This window comes from Oncorhynchus gorbuscha, linkage group LG08, assembly GCF_021184085.1.
Source record: "Oncorhynchus gorbuscha isolate QuinsamMale2020 ecotype Even-year linkage group LG08, OgorEven_v1.0, whole genome shotgun sequence".
In the NCBI taxonomy this organism is placed as follows: Eukaryota; Metazoa; Chordata; class Actinopteri; order Salmoniformes; family Salmonidae; genus Oncorhynchus; species Oncorhynchus gorbuscha.
In genome coordinates this window covers 44,676,485-44,701,043 of record NC_060180.1, presented here as the reverse complement: position 1 = coordinate 44,701,043, position 24,559 = coordinate 44,676,485, and the positions used below count along the sequence as shown (strand labels likewise).

At 41.0% G+C, this 24,559-nt stretch overlaps 2 protein-coding genes across 3 annotated transcripts in view; both read right to left on the bottom strand.

The window, feature by feature from the left end:
* LOC124041695 (zinc finger and SCAN domain-containing protein 2-like) overlaps positions 1 to 24,559 on the bottom strand; it is a 77,972-nt gene that overhangs the window by 17,800 nt on the left and 35,613 nt on the right. The gene's annotated exons all lie outside the window — the stretch shown is intronic.
* LOC124041697 (zinc finger protein 572-like) lies at positions 7,493 to 19,051 on the bottom strand. Its single transcript, XM_046359590.1, has 4 exons — positions 18,679 to 19,051; positions 9,880 to 9,980; positions 9,621 to 9,735; positions 7,493 to 9,413 (listed from the first exon to the last, which is right to left on the bottom strand). Exons 1-4 carry the CDS (start codon positions 18,872 to 18,874, stop codon positions 8,359 to 8,361), a joined length of 1,467 nt encoding a protein of 488 aa, XP_046215546.1. The 5' UTR covers positions 18,875 to 19,051; the 3' UTR covers positions 7,493 to 8,358.

Here is a 24,559-nt window from a genome sequence, read left to right as displayed (position 1 = left end):
ATTATGTTGAAGCAGACATATCCTGGTTAGAGACAGGGGTTGTGATTCTCTGTTCAAGCAGCTATGGGGATGATATGACACGGTTATGAGTTATGTGATTCCAGGGCACAATCCTGAGATAGAAAAAATGTAATATTCCTGCAGGTAAATATATATATAAATAAAAAATTAAGAAATAAAGAAACAAAAAATGTACATAAATATTGTAAAAGAAAATGTATTAGTCAGTGTACTGGTAAAATAGTTGGTTATGACTGGGAAACCAGCTATAAATATAAACACTACAACATTTTAAATTACATAGAGTAATTCAAAGTTATTTTTACTATTTTCAAATTATTAAAAAAGTAAGACGTTCCTAACCAGTGTTTGTTTTGTGTGTTTGTTTTTGGTTCCTGAGTGTGTGTATTGACAAGAGATTTATATTGTGGACGGGCAATGGACCCTATCAGCCCAACTGGCTGCACTGTGTGATGGAATAAATTTACACATTCTCCAGGGGCATCATTTATGAAATGGACTTACGATCAATTTTGATCTTAAGTATGACTTACGCAGAAAAACACGTATAAGAAGTTATTTATAAAACCTTACTTTGACGTGTATGGCTATTCTTTTTTTCCCTTGCAGTTTAAGGTCAGACCATTTCTTTTTCACATCAGCCACAGTTCTGTCTTGCTGCCCCACCTCGTTCACTGCAGCGGCAACACACTCCCAAGCTACCTGTTTGGCTTTGTTTGTCAACCCACTATTTAGTCCACTGAATAATGTGTTTCCTGTCTTCAATCTCCTCTACCATTGCCGTGACCTCGTCTTCCAAAAGGTTTGCTTTTCTCTTTTGGTCCATGGCTATTCCTGACTGAACCCGCATTCTATAAAGGGAAATCACTGATTGTAAGGCACGTTCAGGTACCGTCAATTTTAAGTTAATTTGAGATTTATAGATCACAGTTGCGTAAGTTACAAATGGGCGTCTTAGAACCTGCGTAATAAAGTTTTTTTAATGCTCAGTATCTTTTATGAATCAAATGTAAGCACACCGTCAGAAATTATCTTACAACTAAGTTCAAGTATAAATCTAAGATTTTTTAAATATATTCAGACGTTGCAGTATTGGTTCAAAACCGTTACCAATTAAAAGGCACAAATACCATAGCTACTCAGATTCGACCATATTAATGACCTAATGCTCGTATTTCTGTGTGTTATTATGTTATAATTAAGTCTATGATTTGATAAAGCAGTCTGACTGAGCGATGGTAGGCACCAGCAGGCTCGTAAGCATTCATTCAAACAGCACCTTTGTGTGTTTTGCCAGCAGCTTGTCGCTGTGCTTCAAGCATTGAGCTGTTTATGACTTCAAGCCTATCAACTCCTGAGATTAGGCTGGTGTAACCGATGTGAAATGGCTAGCTAGTTAGCAGGGTGCACGCTAATAGCATTTCAAACGTCACTTGCTCTGAGACTTGGAGTGGTTGTTCCCCTTGCTCTGCAAGGGCCGCGGCTTTCATGGAGCGATGGGCAACGCTGCTTCGAGGGTAGCTGTTGTCGATGTGGTCTTGGTTCGAGCCCAGGTAGGGGCGAGGAGAGGGACGGATGATATACTGTTACACTGGCAATACTAAAGTGCCAGTTCTTATATTCTTATCGACAACAGCCACCCTCGAAGCAGCGTTACCCATCGCTCCACGAAAGCCGCGGCCCTAGCGTGCACCCTGCTAACTAGCTAGCCATTTCACATCGGTGCATGGTCCTGTTACATCCAATAGTCAAAGGTATATGAAATATACCTTAATCGTATAGAGAGAAATTGTCCTATATATCCCTCTCCTAGGATAGGATAAGTAATCCCTCTCACCCCCCCTCCCCCCTAAGTTTTAGATGCACTATTGTTAAGTGACTGTCCCACTGGATGTCATAAGGTGAATGCACCAATTTGTAAGTCGCTCTGGATAAGAGCGTCTGCTAAATGACCTAAATGTAAATGTAATGTATAATAACCTCAACCTAAAACTTCTTCCTGTTAAAAGGAACCACCAGCTTTCATGTTCTCATGTTCTGAGCAAGGAACTTCAACATTAGCTATTTTACATGGCACATATTGCACTTTTACTTTCTTCTCCAACACTTTGTTTTTACATTACTTAAACCAAATAGATTTCATTTTATTTGAGGCTAAATTGATTTCATTGATGTATTAAGTTAAAATAAGTGTTCATTCAATATTGTTGAAATTGTCATTTTTACAAAAATAATAATAATTTAAAGAAAATTGGCAGATTATCGGCTTTTTTGGTCCTCCAGTAATCGGTATCAGCGTTGAAAAATCATAATCGGTGGACCTCAAGTTTCAACCCTTCACATTAGGGATGCACGATATATCGGTGAACATATCGGAATCAACCGATATTAGCTAAACATGCCAAAATCAGTATTGGCCCGATGTCTAGTTTAATACCGATGTCAGCTACCGTGCATACCTATATAATGTAGGTACATGACGTAATAACGGCATGTAAAATGTTGCGCTACACGTGCAACACAGCATTCCTAACCTAGCCCACACAATGTCTGCTGTGTAGATCGAACAGTCCACAAGTAATTTGGACAGTCATTTGAAAGGTTTAGACAATTTGAGCGGCACAACTCAAAGGCAAAATCCATTAAAGCTAAAATAATGGAATTCATTGCCCTTGACAATCAACTGTTCTCTGTCGTGGGTGATGTTGGCTTTTGCCGACTGGTCGAGCACCGGTACATACTACCAAGTGCGCTATTTTTCAGATGTTGCCCCCTGTTACACAGTAATAGCGTCACTGCTATTTGCTTCACAACATACATACTATGGAATGTCGTTTGGGTCTTTGTGTGTCAAAGATACAGTAGCACTGTCAAAGCTGTACAAAATAGTCTGCAAACAAGCAAACACCGCCACGAACGATGTGTTTAGAATACCGCGTTGGTAATAAAGCACCATTGTTCGACCACAAGTCCTGGGGTAGCTAGCTTTAGGTTGGTACCTAGCTAGCACCAATTCAACCTGCCTGAAAATAATGATTAATAAATCATTTCATTATTCTTAGAAATGATTTAGGAATCATTGTGAGTAAGTATTACCTAGGTTGCCACTTGTTGTTCACCTATTGAAATTGAACTTCAGTTCATGAAAAAAATAGCTAGCCAGCTACTTAACCCTGTTGCCCAAAGCAAACAATCAGCCAGCCAGCTTCATCTGGTATGTGATACTCGACCGGACATGGTTATGTGTTGTGAAGCTAGCAACAATAAGGATTAGGCACAACAGTGGAATTTGCGGTTTCTTTCCAAATAAGTGTCATTGACAGTGATGCAAATTAATACAAATAGTAGAATTATGCCATACTTTATTTTGAAGGCTAACCGCAAAGTCCACTATTGTGGCTAGCTTCACATAGATGGGTGCGACCACCATTAATCAAATAAGAACTGTCTTATAAATTAGAGTTATTTTAGATGACACCTAGCTATGTGGTTAGCTAGCTAACTATAGCTACTGAAACAGATTGTCGTGTTATTTGACATGTATCTTTTTTGACATGCAAAGGTCCAAACGGCATTCCATAGAAATCCTGGTTGAGAATGCAACGACTGAACAAATGAACAACGAAACAGCACAGCAAGTAAGTGAAAGACATAGGTTTTGATTATGTTTTGCTGGTAATGGGGACATACGTAAATGCCAACAAAATTACTTTTTGGTCAGTGTGGTGTGTGTGTAACCTTTATTTAACTAGGCAAGTCAGTTAAGAACAAATTCTTATTTACAATGACGGCCCGGATGATGCTAGGCAAATTGTGAGCCGCCCTATTGTATTCCCAATCACGGCCAGATGTGATACAGCCTGGATTCGAACCAGGGACTGTAGTGACGCCTCTTGAACTGAAGTGCGGTGCCATAGGCCGCTGCGTCCGTGTGTGTGTGTGTAACTATTTAACTGTACTAGAATGCTTAACGCCGCTAAAATGTTAAACAACAGGTATCGGTATTAAATCTTGTCCATGTTCCTACCAGTACAACAGCAGCATGAAATACGTTTTGACCGGATCGCTCTCCAAGCTCACTCCATGTGGACTCATGTCGCACTCCTGAGAGACTAAGCATGAGAGAAAAGGCAGTTGATAGCTTCGACTGGATGCTGTACAGGTTGCTCGGAAGCACAAGGTCGGAAGTGAACGCCATTTCTTCAGCCGGTTAGGGGGGTTAAGGTTCACACTGTTCTTGACCATCAATTTATCCCTTCCATGCATCTAAACACCATCTGTGGTCAACTTCGCCATGACCTCTAAAGAGGACAAACCAAAACAAATGTTAAGCCATTTTTTAGTCAGAAAACTACCGTATGACAAATTAACCTTCCCAATTTTCTTAATACAATATTCCTAAAACAAATGTCAAAGAGAATAAGAATACAGTCTAAACCATTTTCCCCAAATTGGCTAATACTAACCTTATCATCTTGGCGATCTCACTGAAAGTTACAGGGTCAGGGAGTCAGAGGGACAATCCTTGGGGAGACATTCTGACAATACAGCAGACGCAATCTGATGAGATTTGCTTTGGAAGCAAGGCAACAGCAATACACTTCTTCATATTAAACTAGAGGTGGGAAAAAATGTTCTTCCTTTCATAGGCAGAATGTGAAGAAACACATTTACATATTTACCAAAGGCTACCTGTTAAATCAAAAACTAACAAATTAGAATAACAAATCTAATTTAAATTTTAACTCTTCATAACTCCATAAGGAAATAATTGTATCCTAGAAGGTAATGGTAAAATAGACTAGACAAGTGTCCCTCATTCAGGGCAGCACTTTCTCATGTTCCGAATCACACATAGGACTATTGCTAAATTATAAACTTCTGCCTAATTATTAGTGTTTACGTAGCCAATTTAAATCTCACCCAATGTCTTCAGTCTTTCTAGTGAGGGTGATCAGGCCTCACCAAGAAGTCAGAACAAAGGTCATAGGTCAATCAGCCCTATTAAGTATTTTCTTTCCCTGTTCTTCCAAACCCATTTAAAACATTTCAAATAGTTCCATCATTCTGCTTACCTGGTTTACAACCTAATTAAAAAAGACCCCACATAATAAATCAAACAGGGTACTAACACCACTTAACAAATATTCATAACAGATGAGTTGTGTGTGTGTGTGTTGCAAAAACAAAGAAACCAATGGCCAGGCCTTACTTATTTAGGAGCTCCCTTTACGGCCAATTATGTATACCTTTATACTTATAAAACTGCAGAATTTCACTAACTGTTCTCCCAAGGCAATAGCCTTGGGAAACCTTTCAAAGGGAGAGAAAATTAACATTTCGTTAGTTTTCACTTAGCTCAATCTCAATCAGTCCAAACAATTACATTTTGAAATTCTTACTAATTAACTTCCCATTTCCTTTTGTTACCTTCACTAGTCTACATCTGTTTCCTTTAACTCAGAAGCCCTCTCAATCACCATCATATTCTACCTCTGTCTTTCCGTCTAACGTTTACTTTACCAGGTGAATAAAATGTTTTAATTTACAGTCAAAACAAACATGATAGCTTCTGTTCACAGGAAGGCCACTTTACTTACTCGTGACCCATCATCCCTTTCATCAATTTTATGAACCTATTTTAGAAAAAAACGGAATAAAGTGTCTCACGAGATTAAAACCCCTAGGGTTTTCCTGAGTCTACGAGGAGTGTTTGGTCGTGCCAAAGAATGCATTGTTCCTACTCAATCACGTGTAATGTTCTTCGTGACATCAAAACCACCAAGTATGTTCTCTTGTTTCACTGGTTGTACCATATGATGCCTTGTGACCCTGCTCTATCAAATAGTGATGTCTGGCATATGAGTTTCTCTGTCTTTTTACACCAATAACAAGTCACTACATATTGTATCAACACAGAACCCTCAAATGTACACCCTTAAGTGATTGTTTAACTTCTTCGGGATCGGTGCGGTCTCCAAGTGACGGTTGAGCTAACGTAGGCTAATGCGATTAGCATGAGGTTGTAAGCAACAAGAATATTTCCCAGGACATAGACATATCTGATATCAGCAGAAAGCTTAAATGCTTGTTTAAGAAATGTCTCGTTATATGCTAGTGTTTTTCCTAACCTGATACAAACTTGTCTTTGTGGGACTTAGACCAAAGGTCCGTTTGGGTGCGACTGTAGCATGTGACATCATGTGGGTTTACTATCTACAGAAAGTCACATCTATGGAAACTCGCAGAAAGGAGCACATTATAGTGTTTGCTGTTGTGAATGCAGTTAGCACAAGGTTGATAGCTGGACGGCTCAACCGTCTATCTTAAAGCTGCACAGACAACTAATGGCCTTTTACACACTATCTGCTGACTGCCATGCATACAAAAAAAAGTACTTCTCTATAAAAGCTGAGAACCGACACTGTTCATTGAGCTTTCAACTATGCACTGTTGAGTGGATGGTTGATTCTCATTTTTTGCAAATCTTATAATAAAATGTTGTTTCAAAGAATCTGCAGTTTCTCTCTTCCTATAGAATTGCTACCACAACATCCATGGCCACATTAAGGTTACTGTAACTATACATTTATTCTAATGTAATCACAAAGCATGCATGTTCAAGATAGCATGCATATAGTAGGTCTGTGGAGAACTTCAACATTGCTGTAATAATCTGTGCAGAATCTCAAACAGCATTGATCACTTGCATCATGTATTTTTAATGTAATCCAGGTCATTTAGTTCTGCTATTAATGAAGCACCATGATAACACATTACTCTGTTGTATAAATAAACAATATCTGATGTGTTTCCAATTTGAACATTGCTGTGCTTTTAAAATGGTTGAAAGCGCATTGATAGACATTTGGGTAAGAACTAAACCAAAAATCAGACAGTTTTTCCATTGGAATTTGGATGTGCTTTTAGATGGTTGAAAGCATAGTGATAACAACACTTTTTTGAGTGGGTGAATATAGGTTGTAATCTCATTGATCAATGTCTCTATCCACACCTGGATTCTGCACATTACAGAATTATGAAAATAATAAACTGTCAAATTGGTTGTTGATTATTGCTAGACAACCATTTTCAGGTCTTGGTTTTGATTTTCATGTACATTTTAGTCAAAACTATAACTCGGCCACTCAGGAACATTCATTGGCTTCTTAGTAAGCACTTTAGTGTCTTGTTACAAACAGGATTCATGTTTTGGAACATTGTTCATCTGTACAGTTTCCTTGTTATCCCACTGTCAATTAGGTTAGTATTGTGGAGTAACTACAATGTTGTTGATCCATCCTCAGTTCTCTCTTATCACAGCCATTTTAAAGTCACCATTGGCCTCATGGTGAAATCCCAGAGCGGTTTCCTTCCTCTGCAGCAACTAAGTCAGGAAGGACGCCTGTATCTTTGTTGTGACTCGGGTGTATTGGTACACCATCCAAAGTGGAATTTAATAACTTCACCATGCTCAAAATTATATTCAATGTCTGCTTTGTTTTACCCATCTACCAATAGGTGCCCTTCTCTGCAAGGCATTAGAAAACCTCCCTGGTCTGTTGTTCAATCTGTGTTTGAAATTCACTGATTGACTGTACCCCACACAAAACTACCTGTGGGGTACAGAGATTAAATAGTCATTAAAAATAATAATAATAATGTTAAACACTTATTGCACACAGTGAGTCCATGCAACTTGTTAAGAAAATGTTTACTCTTGAACTTATTTAGGCTTGCCCTAACAAAGGGGTTGAATACTTAATGACTGAGGACATTTCAGCTTTTCATTTTTAATTAATTTGTATACATTTCTAAATATAAGATTCCACTTTGACATTAAGGGTTATTATGTGAAAAGCAAGTGACAACAAATATTAATTTAATCCATTTTAAATTCAAGCTGTAAAAAGTCAAGGGGTATGAATACTTTCTGAAGGCACTGTACATTACCATGTAAACTGTTGAACTGAAATATTTTATTGCCTTGCAATATAACTTTCAAAAAATATAATTCAAGAAATAAAGTTGAGTTATTAACCTGACTTGAACAGTGTTGAATAGTGTTTGTTTAAGTAGACAACACATACTAAAATGGCTACTATACGTTTTCTTTATCTAAATGCGCAGGGTTGACTATTTCTTTCTACATTTGATTAAACAACTTTTGACTGATTAAGTTGTAAATAGGTTGTTCAAATAAAACTGTGGAGTTGTCAACAGTCAAACATGAAAACCATTTCACAAATCAATTAGGAGGAAAAGCATGTCAAAATGTCTTAAAACACCTGCTGTACCCCATTTTCACAGAAAGTGTTAGACAAGCTATGCCATGTTTTATTTGTTCCATCTGGTCTGAGACAACATTAAACTTGCGTGTGGATCCCCAGGGTATGGGGCTACCCCATATTGAGACACCGGACTCTCTCCTATGTGAGTTCTCTGATGTGACTTCATACTGGAGCGCTGGGTGAAGCATTTCCCACACTGTGAGCACTTGTAGGGCTTCTCCCCGCTGTGGACCACAGCATGTCTGATCAGGTTGTACTGCTTGGGGAAACTCCTGCCACACTGTTCGCAGGTGTACGGTTTCTCTCCTGTGGTGCCGCCTGACCTCCACTGAGTCCTCATTCTCTTCACCATGTTAAAACTACTTCGACTCAGGCTGTACCCAGAGAAGGTGGAGGTGGTGGCCATGTTTGACCCTGTCATGCACTCACTCATTCTCACTGTTGCTTCTGAAGCACTGTGCTGAAGCTGCCTTGGCTGTAGAGCTAAACTATTTCCATCATTATTAGAGTTCAGTGTCTCGCTGCTCTGTCCTTCTGGCATCTGTTGTCTAGTCTCATCAGCCAATGTCCTGACATGTCTTTTCATGTGTGCTGCTGCACTGAACATGTTAGCATGTGGTTTCCCTATAGAGTGAAGGGATGGTCCTACATCATCTGTCAAAGTAGGTAGGGATGGCAGCCCACTATGAGATGGGAAAATTGAGATATTCTGAGAGTACTCCTCTATGGCATGAAAGGAGAAATCTGGGTGGCCATCAGGGTCAGTGTCTCTATCTGGATCCACAGAGGTCCACAGCTGCCCATCAGTCTCATCCATGACAAACTGGTCAGGTCCTTCCAGGGCCGTGGTCTGATCCAGCTCCCTTTTCTCATCCTTCACCATCACTTGTTCTAGCGAGTCCTCATCCTCGGCTGGCTGGTGCTGCTCTGTGCTAAACACCTCTGTAGATGTGAGCCGGGGTGTGCCTGGTTCCTTTGGACCATCAGAATTGGGGTAATGTTCCACTGAGTCTTCAGGAGATATGTTGGGTTGTGTGATGAAGTCCTCATCAAAGTGCCGTTGCTCAAAGGATGGTGGTTGCCCAGGCTTGGAACCAGACTCTATAAAGATTTGGGACAAACATAAAATAAACATTACAAAAGACCCTTAACAGTTGCAAAACATGGATGCTTTAGAATTGACTGAGTATGTACGTGCACTCCATATGCCAGAACATAAAACACCAATGTAGCAACTTGGAACGGGCATACCACCATATCCACACTTTCACAGACAGAGCAGTCAGTATCACTTATGGTCACACCCACCCTCTCCAGTGATCCTGAGCTCTTCCTGAGGGTCAGTCTTCCACACATCCTCTGCGGTCTCTTCATCTTTGATCAGTATGGGTTCAGTCTCTGCTCTCTGCTCTACATCTGTAGGCTGTAACAAGGGACTGAGGTTATCATTCTGGACACACCATATTTAACACTTCTCGTTCCCATGAATCACACAAAAGCTAATATTCCAATAACAGAATTGATCCAAGAGGTCAGGACTCTGTAATTGTAAAAGGTGATGTCACACCTGGGGTTGAGAGTCCTCTTCAACAGCCATCTCTCCATCTCTCCACTGTGATTTACTCTTCTGCTTGTTCAAAACAATCTTGACTGGATATGAAGATCCCTCTGATGCCATGGTGTAAAGAACAGCAAAATAATTGTATTCAGTCAAATATTATGGCTATTCATACACACACACTTGGGTTTTGCATGTGCAACAAATTTATCATTGATTAATTGCCAGAAGATTCCGACCCTACGTTACGCTTGTTTACACCGAGCTGCACTGGGGTCAGACAGCATAACTGTGTAGATCAAGACACTGAGGGGCCAGTATGAGACATGGCTCAGAAAACTTACCTCAATCCAGGAATGAGAAATTAGTTTAGGGCTGACCCCATAAAACTGGTCGATTGTTTGGTCGACAGGCTGCTGTTAGACCAAGCCTTCTTTAGTCGAACAGTAGCAAAAAATATATAAATAATCATGGTTTACAAGACACCGGTCTGATTTGTGCCTGTCTGAGTGGACTGATCCATTGGAGGCCATGGGTTGGCACAGTCCATTACCCTAAGACATGCTACTGAAATTGTATATGGTTATATTACATAAGAAAAAATAGTGCAACACTAAAATAATAATAATAATATTGGTTTATAACAAACACACTTTCTCCCACGTTGGATAGAGGTCCCTGTCTGTGGTTCTGAATCAGCACGCTGTTTAATTGGCACCTTTCCCTAGACCATGTTGCTATGTGTATAATAGCAAAGTTAGCCAGCAATATTGTTGTTGAGAACAATGTGGCGGAGGCAGCAGTGGAGTTATGAGATGAGAAAACAGCCCTGGACTTAATAGTCTAAGAAAAGTGAGGAGAGGAAAACCAACTAAATTTATGGCTTGGCGATGTGGCCAAAATATCATTACACAGCATTTGATTTTTTATTAGGCAAATGTATCATGTCATTTTTACGGTATGATGGTATATTTGTTTTTAAATAAAAGTAAAAAATGTGCTTCATGAGTTGTGTGTGGCCGACCCTAGAGTGGAAACACATACATTCTAAGTGATTTCAACTGGTTTTTCAAATCAGCTTCAACCCAAAATATTTTTTTTTCAGCATTTTCATACATTTCTGCACTCATTCGAGATCATTTCCGCACGTAGGGCTGCATGATATGGGCAAACAATCTAGACCTTATTTTTAACCAAATGTTGCAACTGCCATTTAGAGAGAAACACTTGTGTGAACTGTTGGGAGTCATGGAAATATAATGATTATTCAAATTCTATAGTTAGAATAGTGGGCACTTCGAATACAGTGTTTGACATGACAAATGAAAATGCTAGGGAGGAGTTATTGTGAAGTGCTAAAAAGTATTTCCTAGTGGACCCTATAATCTTTGGCTACATTGAACGTTCTCTTAGCTACTTCTTGTAGCTAACATTCTTGCTTCGCGTATTCATGTTTGATTTAGAAGATACTGTTGCACAAATTAAAAAAACATGCAGATGTACAGAACCGGTCAAAAGTGTGGATACCTACTCATTCAAGGGTGTCTTTATTTGTACTATTTCTACATGGTAGAATAATAGTGAAGACATCAAAATGATGAAATAACACATATGGAATCATGTAGCAACGAAAAGTGTTAAATTAAAATATATTTCATATGAGATTCTTCAAAGTAGCCACTCTGCCAAGATGACAGCTTTGCACACTCTTGGAATTCTCTTAACTACCTTCATGTGGTAGTCGCCTGGAATGCTTTTCCAACAGTCTTGAAGGAGTTCCCATATGCTGAGCACTCGTTGGCTCCTTTCTCTTCACTCTGCGGTACAACTCATCCTAAAACCTCTCAATTGCGTTGAGGTCGGGTGAATGTGGAGGCCAGGTCATCTGATGCAGCAATCCATCCCTCTCCTTCTTGGTCAATTAGCCCTTACACAGTCTGTGTTGGTTCACTGTCCTGTCATTGTCCCGTTTGCGCATAGTGGGACAGGCTTATCGCTGCAGAATGCTGTGGTAGCCATGCTGGTTAAGTGTGCCTTGAATTCTAAAATCACTGCCATTGTCACCAGCAAAGCACCCCCACACCACCTCCATGCTTCACGGTGGGAACCACACATGCCGAGATCAGCCATTCACCTACTCTGTGTCTCACAAAGACACGGCGGTTGGAACCAAAAATCTCAAATTTGGACTAATCAGGCCAAAAGACAGATTTCCACAGGGTCTAACGTCCATTGCTCAAATCTCTTCATCTTATTGGTGTCCTGTTGAGATGTGTATGTTACTTGAACTCTGAGGCATTTATTTGGCCTGCAATCTGAGGTGCAGACAATTGCCCATTTCTGAGGCTGGAAACTCAGATGAACTTTTCCTCTGCAGCAGATGTAACTATGGGTCTTCCATTCTTGTGGCATGGGTGCCTCATCGACTGTGCTTCGCGCGGATTCTGGTGGACGGGCCGAAGGGGTGCCGTCGACGCGGCGGGATGAGGAATCTGGGGCTCAGAATGTAAACAAACATGGAGGCGCCCAGTTCCCGGCTGCGTCCGTATCTGTTAAGACCCCGAAATATTCCGGTAAGGCGGATTTTCAGGCTCAGTTTTGAACGGTTAGCTAATTTTATGGGGGGTGGGGGTCGAATGAGGATAGGGCACTGAAGTTGGCTTCATGCCTCACTGATGATGCTCTGGCCTGTTTGATATTGATTAGCCCCGAGGACAGACGTTATTATGGTGCTTTAATCGGAGCACTGAGGAGGCGCTATGGACAGTGTGTACAGCCCGGGCTACTGCGCTCCGAACTGAGTAATAGACGCAGGAGGTGCCCACCAGCACAGACGGGGAAGCAAGGCTCCACTTCCCCCAGAAGCAGACGAGGGCAAGCGGACGGAGCCCGTTGTTGTGCTGGGCCGGACCTGTGTTGGGGACTTCTGTCATGTTCCTGTCACTGTGGAGGGGGTGCCCTGCTCCGCCCTGGTGGACACTGGTTCCACAGTAACCCTGTTGAGGCCAGATATTTGTGCCAGGTTGGACTCAGTGTGAGCCCACAACTGTGCAGCTCTGCACAGTCACAGGTGAGCTGGCACCCATGAAAGGGAAGGGAATAATGACTGACAGTAGGGGGCAGGACTGTGTGTCATCCTGTGTGGGTGGCGGCTGTGCAGGACCCTTGTATCCTGGGGTTGGACTTTCTTAGGAGCACAGGCTGCCAAGTAGACTTACATGGGGGCACACTGAGCTTCCAGGGAGTGCCGGTAGTCACCATGCCCCCCCCCCGCCCCCAATGTCACATTCACATAACTGTTGGAGTAAAGGGTTTGTTGGGTTAAAGCAGCAGACTCATGGCTGCCCCCCCTCCCCCACATCTGTGTGTGACATTTGCCCAGCCCCCCTGTCACATTCCCCCAGCTACCTCCACGACACAGCCCTCTGTGAGCCTGGGCCGCGCGCCCCCAGCCCAGCAACCCCAGATGAGAGAGGAGAGGTCATTGTCTGCAGTGAGGGAGGAACTGTGTTGGTCTTGACCCAAAGCAGCAGGAATGGTTGTGGCAGTTGCTGTTTGAATTCAGAGACAGCGTTGCTGAGTGAGGAAGAGGTGGGTCAGACTCATCTGGTGCAGCATGAGATCGACCCCATCCCTGCCGTATCCTGCTGGCACACCAGGAGGCAGCAGACAAGGCTGTGTTGGACATGCAAGTGGGCAGACTTCATCGAGCCCTCAGACAGCCCCTGGGCGGCACCAGGCGGCATTCTTAAATGGAAGTTTGGAACCACCAAGACTTCCTAGAGCTGGCTGCCCGGCCAAACTGAGCAATCGGGGGACATGGGCCTTGGTCAGAGAGGTGACCAGACCAGCTCCAGAGTTATTCTGTGGAGATGGGAGAACCTTCCAGAAGGACAACCATATTTGCCGTGCTCCACCAATCAAGCCTTTAATTAAGGTAGTGGCCAGACGGAAGCCATTCTTCAGTTAAATGCTTGACCGCCTGCTTGGAGTTTGCCAAAAGGCACCTAAAGACTCTCAGACCATGAGAAACTGCATTATCTGGTTTGATGAAACCAAGATTTTACCCTTTGGCCTGAATGCCAAGCGTCACATCTGGAGGACACCTGGCACCATCTCTACAGTGAAGCATGGTGGTGGCAGCACCTTGCTGTGGGGATGTTTTTCCAGTGGCAGGGACTGAGGGAAAGATGAACAGAGGAAAGTAGAGGGGGATCCTTGACAAAAACCTGCTCCAGGGCGCTCAGGACTTCAGACTGGGGCGACGGTTCACCTTCCAACAGGACAAGAACCTTAAGCACACAAGTCTCAATGTCCTTCAGTGGCCCAGCCAGAGCCCAGCCAGAGCCCAGACTGGAGAGACATTAAAATAGCTGTGCAGCAACACTCCCCATCCAACCTGATAGAGCTTGAGAAGATCTGCAGAGAAATGCGAGAAACTCCCCAAAATACAGGTGTGCCAAGCTTGTTGCAGAGGCTGTAATCACTCCAAGGTGCTGAGTAAAGGGTCTGAATACATATGTAAATGTGATTTTTATTTCTAATACATTTGCAAAATTCCTAAACCTGTTTTTGCTTTGCCATTATTATGGGGTATTGTGTAGATTGAGGGGGGGACTAATTAATTTTGGAATAAGGCTGTAATATCTACAGAAATAAGACTGCGCCTGCTTGTGTTGCCTGTGGATTTGTTTAATAGCCTACTGATTCCATGAGCACCAAGCCTCACACAACCACGTCAGAAACAATTTCACAAATTTGGCTGTTTGTTAATATTTGCTATGCTGTAAAGGCTTCAGAATGTCTCATTATAACAGCCTCTGATGTTACTTACTTAGTGTTTACACTGTTCCAACTGGTCAGAAATGTGTATTTATAATAAACCCTCCTTGTTTACCTCATTGTTTATTACTACTATCATTAAGTAGTGCCATTGGTAGGCTTAGTATGTATATAAGCCTTGTATAACCACCAAGCTGAGGGCCTAAGAGCACATCCTGTTTAGTCCGAATACTAATTTACTTAGGCCTATCAATACTTATATAGGCTACAGTATCAATCAATAATTTGTTCATGTCATTCCTTAGTTGAAATGCAAATCAACCATTTAAGTTTTAAAATAAAGCGACCCTTGAATAAACCGTTCCATGTCTACAATTGCATGTCGACTGTTTTAGTCTTTGCTGTAACAAAGGGCCAAAAATGGTTACTCTGGTACGCTTAATTTATTTAGTATTGTTCCAAATGGTCAGAAATATATTTTAATCTAACAGCACCCGTTTGGCACACATAATACGCATGCAGAGCTTGCTCCTTACATTTTTCTTGATCTCCAGTATTTTCCACAACTAGCCATTTATTTCACACATGACTTAGCTCCACCTCCTGAGCAACCAAACATTCCCCAATTGGAGTTTATCACACCATCTGCATCCATTTTGTGTTACGTATCAGTGTCGGAGTTATAAACAATTTACTGATAATTATGATATGCTGTAGGTCAGGCCCCATTGGTCAAGTGCATGTGATACATACCCGTGTCACGTAAAGAGAACAAGGGTTGGGGGAATAGGGGTTGTTTCTCCAAAACAAATCCCAGATGGTTGTTTAACACACCCAGCATAATCAAATCAATTATGGTCAGACCCCATCTAGTCTTTTGTCTTAAATATTTCGTCAAACAGTGCACTTAAAGCATCACAAGTTCAGTGCATATACAGTTGAAGTCAGAGATTTACATACATTTAAACTCGGTTTTTCACAATTCCTGACATTTAATCCTAGTAAAAATTCCATGTTTAGGTCAGTTGGGATCACCACTTTATTTTAAGAATGTGAAATATCAGAATTAGTAGAGAATTATTTATTTCAGCTTTTATTTTTCATCACATTCCCAGTGGGTCAGAAGTTTACATACACTCAATTAGTATTTGGTAGCATTGCCTTTACATTTTTTAACTTGGGTCAAACGTTTTGGGTAGCCTTCCACAAGCTTCCCACAATAAGTTTGGTGAGTTTTGGCTCATTCCTCCTTACAGAGCTGGTGTAACTGAGTCAGGTTTGTAGGCCTCCTTGCTCACACACGGCTTTTCAGTTCTGCCCACAGATTTTCTATGGGATTGAGGTCAGGGCATTGTGATGGCCACTCCAATACCTTGACTTTGTCTTTTTTTTAAAGTATGCTTATGGGTCATTGTCCATTTGGAAGACCCATTCCTGACTGATGTCTTGAGATGTTGCTTCAATATATCCACATAATTTCCCCCCCTCATGACTCCCATCTATTTTGTGAAGTGCACCAGTCCCTCCTGCAGCAAAGCACCCCCACAACATGATGCTGCCACACCCATGCGTCACAGTTGGGATGGTGTTCATCGGTTTGCAAGCCTCCCCCTTTTTCCTCCAAACATAACGATGGTCATTATGGCCAAACAGTTATATTTTTGTTTCATCAGACCAGAGGATATTTCTCCAAAAAGTACAATCTTTGTCCCCATGTGTAGTTGCAAACCGTAGTCTGCCTTTATGGCGGTTTTGGAGCAGTGGCTTCTTCCTTGCTGAGCAGCCTTTCAGGTTGTCGATACAGGACTCATTTTACTGTGTATATAGATACTTTGTACCGGTTTCCTCCAGCATCTTCACAAGGTTCTTTGCTGTTCTGGGATTCATTTGCACTTTTTGCACCAAAATACCTTCAACTCTAGGAGACAGAACGCATCTCTTCCCCGAGCGGTATGACGGCTGCGCGGTCCCATGGTGTTTATACTTGTTCATCTGTACAAACAATAGTACGCGTGGTACCTTCAGGCATTTTGAAATTGCTCCCAAGGATTAACCAGACGTGTGGAGGTCTACAATTTTTTTTCTGAGGTCTTGGCTGATTTCTTTTGATTTTCCCATGATGTCAAGCAAAGAGGCATTGAGTTTGAAGTTAGCTCTTGAAATACATCCACAGGTACACCTCCAATTGACTCAGGCTAATTGACATAATTTATCAGAAGCTCCAAATGGCATGACATTTTCTGTAATTTTCCAAGCTATTTAAAAGGCACAGTCAATCAAGTGTATGTAAACTTCTGACCCACTGGAATTGTGATAGTGAAATCATGTCTGTAAATAATTGTTGGAAACATTACTTGTGTCATACTTTGTGCATATGTCCTAACCGACTTGTCAAAACTATAGTTTGTTAACAGGAAATTTGTGGAGTGGTTGAAAAACGAGTTAATGACTCCAACCTATGTCAAGTCAACTGTAATTGACTTGACTAAAACACAAGATGTCTAAATATGGTAAAATACACATTTAAAATTACCAATTAATTATTGTACTTCAGAGGAGCATCCATAGTTTTGGGATTGTTTGATTAAGTGATAATACACGAGAAGCCGGTCTTGAGGAGAAATTGGTATTGGTGTTAGGCCAGAGATTAAGTCTATGGCCACCAATAATCTTCCAAACACAGACACCATTTGGAGTACAACACATTTCTCATCCCTGAATGTACATGATTTCCGAGCTGTATCTTGTGCTGGCCCCAAAGTGTCTTGCTCTACACAAACATGCTGTCCAACCCCAGTGCAGCTCAGTGTGAACATGGGTAATGGTAGGGTTGCAATTTTCTGTAAACATGAATAAAGGTATAGGCTTGCTTCCCAACCAAAACAGTTCGGTAGAGTTCGTACATCTTATGACATTGACTTTGTTTGTTTTGCACTTCCCTCAGGTGTTGCTTTATTACTCAGGAAAGTGTCGAGACCTGACCCTCAGAGCCTACCTTCCATTAACCCTGTTGACTCATAAGTAGGAAGGAGTTGTTTCTCTTTTGGTCCATTCAACAACAGAGCGATACAAACCTTGTTTCAGCAGGATGTTGTATCTATCTATACCTTATGCAATGCCTTATTGGAAAGTTTTTATTGATAATATTTGTTGGAAAAAAGTTTGGATGTTGCCACACACATACCTAACTGTTCACTAAATTAAGGACGTTTCCTTTAAAACATTTCATAAATAATATCCTGCCAACCACTACTATGTGAAGAAGTTTAAGGAAAACAAACTCAAATGACCACCCAGAAACAGTGTTGCATTTTTTTGGCATTGTGTTCGTAAGGAAACTGTGGCAAGACACTCAGTAGATTTATAATTGAACACATTTGTGAATATTTTACATTATTGTGGAGAGATGTACTGCTTGGATATTTTACCAACAATAGAAATAAGTTTAAACAATTTTATGTAACTCATTTCATTATTCTTTTGGCCAAATTTTATATTCACAAATGCAAATTTACAAAAACCACATTCTTACCTTAAAATACAGTTACATTTCTTTTTGTAAGACAATTAAATACTCTAACAAAAAAAAGAAAAGATTTAAGTGTATGTCCCTAAGGTCCTTGTGCCATGTGATATTGTAACCCCTAGCCCAATTGTCATTATATATATATATATACACACACATACATACACACGTGTTTCAACATGTATTTCCTCGATTGATTTGTTAATAAAAATTTTAAAAACTAATGTAATTTTGTTTTAAATTGAAAAATACTGCCAACATCTTAGATGTAAAATTGCGCAACAGAACTTTGGCAAAAACGTAAATATTGATTACATTTATTCTTAGATTCATTCGAACTATTTTGAGGAAGTGTATACTGATTACGGCGTCCAAAATGGACAAACGGTACTATTGCCACTTCTTGTTTTTCAAGCGAAGGTCTTATGGGAAAACGTGAGGGCACTGGTTCGACTAGCCGAGTTTTCAAACGGAAGCATAAAATGATCATACACATCTACCTTTTTTCCTGACTTGTCCTCGTGTCTTCTTCAGCTCGCTCTCCATCATTTGACACTTCCTTTTCAGTACATCAATATCTCGCTGGCTTTGGGTAATTTCCAAACGTATAACTGCACAGCTATCATCAACACGTTTGTTAATTTCTGCTACAGCTGCTTTAGCTAAAACCTCCATAATGGATACCAACTGCGCCATGTTGTTCAGCCCAAATTACAGTTTTGTATTCTCTGTGTGAGGAAAAGTATACAATTTCGATGCGAATGTGCACTAAATCCGTAGATATTTATAACTGGCAACAACGTAAGTGGTAACGCTATGTTCGTCCTCAATTGCACTTCCTTTCAACGCCTGACGTACTTCTTCGATGGGGTTTAACAGCGGTTGGCATTCAATGTTAATATTGCATTACCGCCACCAGCTGGACGGGGTATTGAATAAGATACTAAAAAAAACATTGCGGTGAAGTTGGAAAACGACATCATACAAAATACAAAATGAACTAGTTCACACAGATTCCGGATGTTTTAATGTTAAAAGGACAAAACTAGTTCACACATATCCTAGATATTTAACGCTAAATTACCAAACCCAGGGCATACCTGGCTAGCACATTTAAAATAATTATACTTGGAATTCACATGTTAATGTGGCACACACGAGACTGGCGTTTTCTATCAGGAGTTTGAAGCACATAATCAGTTTCACTTAATTTATTTTCAATGAAATAAGGACCAGAGAAACGAGCTGACAGTGAAGGTCCTGGAACAGGCAATAACACCAATACTTGGTCACCTGGCTGTAGTGGACGAGAAAAAGCCTGTTTATCATAGTGTCTTTTCATACTCCTCTGTGAGGAAGACGGAGCTTCCTTTGCGAGAGCACAGGCTTGATGTAGGCGCTCACGAATGCAACTAACGTAATCCAACACATGCTCATCTCCCGCACACAACTCTTGGGACAAAAACGGTTCTTTAAGGACTTTCATTGGTTCTCCCACTGTGTGACCAAACACTAGTTCAGCCGGGCAGAACCCTAGGAACTCCTGTACAGTTTCACGAGCAGCAAACAAAACTAGAGGAACTCCCTCATCCCAATCCTTCTCAGATTCCAAACCATATTTACGTAGCATAGACTTCAGTGTCTGATGCCAATGTTCAAGCGCACCCCGAGACTCTGGGTGCAGCCCAGCCTCACATTCAATTCGCGCAAACATTTATCTATATTCATAACGTTGAATTAGCCATTAAGAAGAACAAAAATGAAATATAAACTGTCGCGTCTAAAGGCATGTGTGTAGCCTACTGGTTAAATGTGTGTTTTTTCGCACGAATTAAGAAAAACGCACGAAATTTGCTAAAATGCATTTTGTACATATATGCACGAATTGATTGCGAGACTGTGTTTGCAGCTGGAGAATCTCACCGGAGAAACGCTTGGACCTTTAATTAAGGCTATTTTCTGGGAATTGTGTCATTATTATGTTCCTGATTTTACGACTACAAACAATTGTAAATTGGGTTATTTGCGGGGTTTCTTCGTCATTTCAATAGCATTTGGTCTATGGTATTGACTAAAATCGGGGTTTCTGATTGTAATTCAATTATAGGCTAATTTATTCAATATAAACAGCGAGGCGATTTCAGCTTTTATTTCTTTCATCACATTCCCAGTGGGTCAGAAGTTTACATACACTCAATTGGTATTTGGTAGCATACCCTTTAAATTGTTTAACTTGGTGAATTTTGGCCCATTCCTCCTGACAGAGCTGGTGTAACTGAGTCAGGTTTGTAGGCCGCCTTGCTCGCACACAATTTTTCAGTTCTGACTACACATGTTCTATAGGATTGAGGTCAGGGCTTTGTGATGGCCACTTCAATACCTTGACTCTGTTGTCCTTAAGCCATTTTGCCATAACTTTGGAAGTATGCTTGGGGTCATTGTCCATTTGGAAGACCCATTTGCGACCAATCTTTAACTTCCTGACTGATGTCTTGAGATGTTGCTTCAATATATCCACATAATTTTCCTTCCTCATGAAGCCATCTATTTTGTTAAGCACAGCAAAGCACCCCCACAACATTATGCTGCCACACCCATGCGTCACGGTTGGAATGGTGTTCTTCGGCTTGCAAGCCTCCCCCTTTTCCTCCAAACCATAACGATGGCCATTATGGCCAAACAGTTCTATTGTTGTTTTATCAGACCAGAAGACATTTCTCCAAAAAGTACAATCTTTGTCCCCATGTGCAGTTGCAAACCATAATCTGCCTTTTTTTATGGCGGTTTTGGAGCAGTGGCCTCTTCCTTGCTGAGTGGTCTTTCAGGTTATGTCGATATAGGACTCGTTTTTATTGTGGATATAGATACTATTGTACCGGTTTCCTCCAGCATCTTCACAAGGTCCTTTGCTGTTGTTCTGGGATTGATTTGCACTTTTCACACCGAAGTACGTTCATCTCTAGGAGACAGAACGCATCTCCTTCCTGAGCGGTATGACGTGGTCCCATGGTGTTTATACTTGCGCACTATAGTTTGTACAGATGAATGTGGTACTTTCAGGCATTTGGAAATTGTTCCCAAGGATGAACCAGACTTGTGGAAGTCTACAATTATTTTCTGAGGCCTTGACTGATTTCTTTTGATTTTCCAATGATGTCAAGCAAAGAGGCACTGAGGTTGAAGGTAGGCCTTGAAATCCATCTGCAGGTACACCTCCAATTGACTCAAATTATGTCAATTAGCCTATCAGAAGCTTCTAAAGCCATGACATTTTCTGGAATTTTCCAAGCTGTTTAAAGGCACAATCAACTTAGTGTATGTGAACTTCTGACTAGAGGTCGCCCGATTAATCGGAATGGCCGATTTCGATTTACGATTGTTATGAAAACTTGGTCTTTTTTTTTTACACCTTTATTTAACTAGGCAAGTCAGTTAAGAACACATTCTTATTTTCAATGACGGCCTAAGAACGGTGGATTAACTGCCTTGTTCAGGGGCAAAACGACAGATTTTTACCTTGTCAGCTCAGGGATTCAATCTTGCAACCTTACGGTTAACTAGTCCAACGCTCTAACCACCTGTCTTAAATTGCACTCCACAAGGAGCCTGCCTGTTACGCGAATGCAGTAAGAAGCCAAGGTAAGTTGCTAGCTAGCTTAAATTTATCTTATAAAAAAACAATCAATCAATCAACCATAATCACTTGTTAACTACACATGGTTGATGATTTTACTAGTTTATCTAGCGTGTCCTGCATTGCATTTAATCAATGTGGTGCGCATTTGCGAAAAAGGACTGTCTTTGCTCCAACGTGTACCTAACCATAAACATCAATGCCTTTCTCAAAATCAATACACAAGTATATTTTTTAATCCCTGCATATTTAGTTAATATTGCCTGCTAACATAAATGTATTTTAACTAGTCTCTTGCAACAGAGTCAGGGTATATGCAGCAGTTTGGGCCGCCTGGCTCGTTGCAAACTGTGTGAAGACTATTTCTTCCTTACAAAGACAGCCCACTTCGCCAAATGGGGGATAATTTAACAAATGCGCATTTGCGAAAAAAGCACAATTGTTGCAAAACTGTACCTAACCATAAACATCAATGCCTTTCTTAAAATCAATACACAGAAGTATATATTTTTAAACCTGCATATTTAGCTAAAAGAAATCCAGGATAGCAGGCAATATTAACCAGGTGAAATTGTCACTTCTCTTGCGTTCATTGCACGCAGAGTCGAGGTGTATGCAACAATTTGGGCTGCCTGGCTCGTTACGAACTAATTTGCCAGAATTTTACGTAATTATGACACAACATTGAAGGTTGTACAATGTAACAGCAATATTTAGATTTAGGGATGCCACCCGTTTGATAAAATAAGGAATGGTTCGAAATGATAGTTTCCGGATTCGACCATATTAATGACCAAAGGCTCGTATTTCTGTGTGTTTTTATGTTATAATTAAGTCTGTGATTTGATAGAGCAGTCTGACTGAGCGATGGTAGGCAGCAGTATTGCTAGTGTAACAGTATAGCTTCCGCCCCTTCCGTCCGTCCTCCTCGCCTCAAAATAACAGCCACCCTCGAAGCATTGATACCCATCGCTCCACAAAAGCCGCAGCCCTTGCAGAGCAAGGGGAAAACTACTCCAAGTCTCAGAGCGAGTGACGTCACCGATTGAAACGCTATTAGCGCGCACCCCGCAAGCCATTTCACATCGGTTACACCAGCCAAACTAGCCATTTCACATCGGTTACACTAGCCTAATCTCGGGAGTTGATCGGCTTGAAGTCAGAAACAGCTCAATGCTTGAAGCATTGCGAAGAGCTGCTGGCAAAACGCATAAAAGTGCTGTTTGAATCTAGCAGCTCTTCGCAATGCTTCAAGCATTGAGCTGTTTATGACTTCAAGCCTATCAACTCCCGAGATTAGGCTGGTGTAACCGTAATAGCGTTTCCGTCAGCGACGTCACTCACTCTGAGACTTGGAGTAGTTGTTCCCCTTGCTCTGCAAGCGATGGGTAACGATGCTTCGAGGGTGGCTGTTGTCGATGTGTTCCTGGTTCGGGGCGAGGAGAGTGACGGAAGCTATACTGTTACACTAGCAATACTAACATGCCTATAACACTTTAGAACATCCAATAGTCAAAGGTATATGAAATACAAATGGTATAGAGTGAAATAGTCCTATAATAACTACAACCTAAAACTTCTTACCTGGGGAAATTGAAGACTCATGTTAAAAGGAACCACCAGCTTTCATATGTTCTCATGTTCTGAGCAAGGAACTTAAACGTTTTTTTTACATGGCACATATTGCACTTTTACTTTCTTCTCCAACACATTGTTTTTGCATGATTTAAACCAAATTGAACGTTTTATTATTTATTTGAGGCTAAATTGATTTTGATGTATTATATTAAGTTAAAATAAGTGTTCATTCAGTATTGTTGTAATTGTCATTATTACAAATAAATAAGTCGTCCAATTAATCCGTATCGGCTTTCTTTGGTCCTCCAATAACCGGTATCGGCGTTGAAAAATCATAATCGGTCGACCTCTACTTCTGACCCACTGGAATTGTGATACAGTGAATTATAAGTGAAATAATCTGTCTGTAAACCATTGTTGGAAAAATCTGTTGGAAAAATGTCCTAACCGACTTGGCAAATATATAGTTTGTTAACAAGAAATGTGTGGAGTGGTTGAAAAACGAGTTTTAATGACTCCAACCTATGTGTATGTAAATCTCCGACTTCAACTGTAGTATTCTTTGACTGAATGTTTTGTGCAAATACTGGAGTAATGTAATGAGTGGTGGGATCGTTAATTTGACAAAATGTGACTATTTTTTTAGTTACTTGGTCCATGTGTATAGGCTACAAGTACACTGAAATTATGTTATTTGCATGTCGTTTCAATCGAAACGGGCCGTAGACGTCTTTTATAGGTGTCTTTTCAGCGACATGAAAAATCTGTCTTTTCAACCAAAACCAAAGTTATGTTAGAAGTCGGGCATAGTCGTCTTTTCAACATATTTTGGCCTCTTCTCAGGATGGAAAGTTGGTGGTTGAAGATATCCCTCTAGTGGTGTGGGGGCTGTGCTTTGACAAAGTGGGTGGGGTTATATCCTGCCTGTTTGGCCCTGTCCGGGGGTATCATTGGATGGGGCCACAGTGTCTCCTGACCCCTCCGGTCTCAGCCTCCAGTATTTATGTTGCAGTAGTTTGTGTCTGGGGGCTAGGGTCAGTCTGTTATATCTGGAGTATTTCTCCTGTCTTATCCGGTGTCCTGTGTGAATTTAAGAATTCTCTCTCCCTCTCAGGACCTGAGCCCTAGGACCATGCCTTGGGGCTACCTGGCATGATGACTCCTTGCTG

Coding starts and splice junctions, on each gene's coding strand:
- LOC124041697 (XM_046359590.1), bottom strand. CDS start 18,874: ATGGCGCAGTTGGTATCCATTATGGAGGTTTTAGCTAAAGCAGCTGTA. Junction 9,736..9,879: donor AAGAGGACTCTCAACCCCAG/GTGTGACATCAC, acceptor CCCTTGTTACAG/CCTACAGATGTAGAGCAGAG. Junction 9,414..9,620: donor GCTCAGGATCACTGGAGAGG/GTGGGTGTGACC, acceptor AAATCTTTATAG/AGTCTGGTTCCAAGCCTGGG.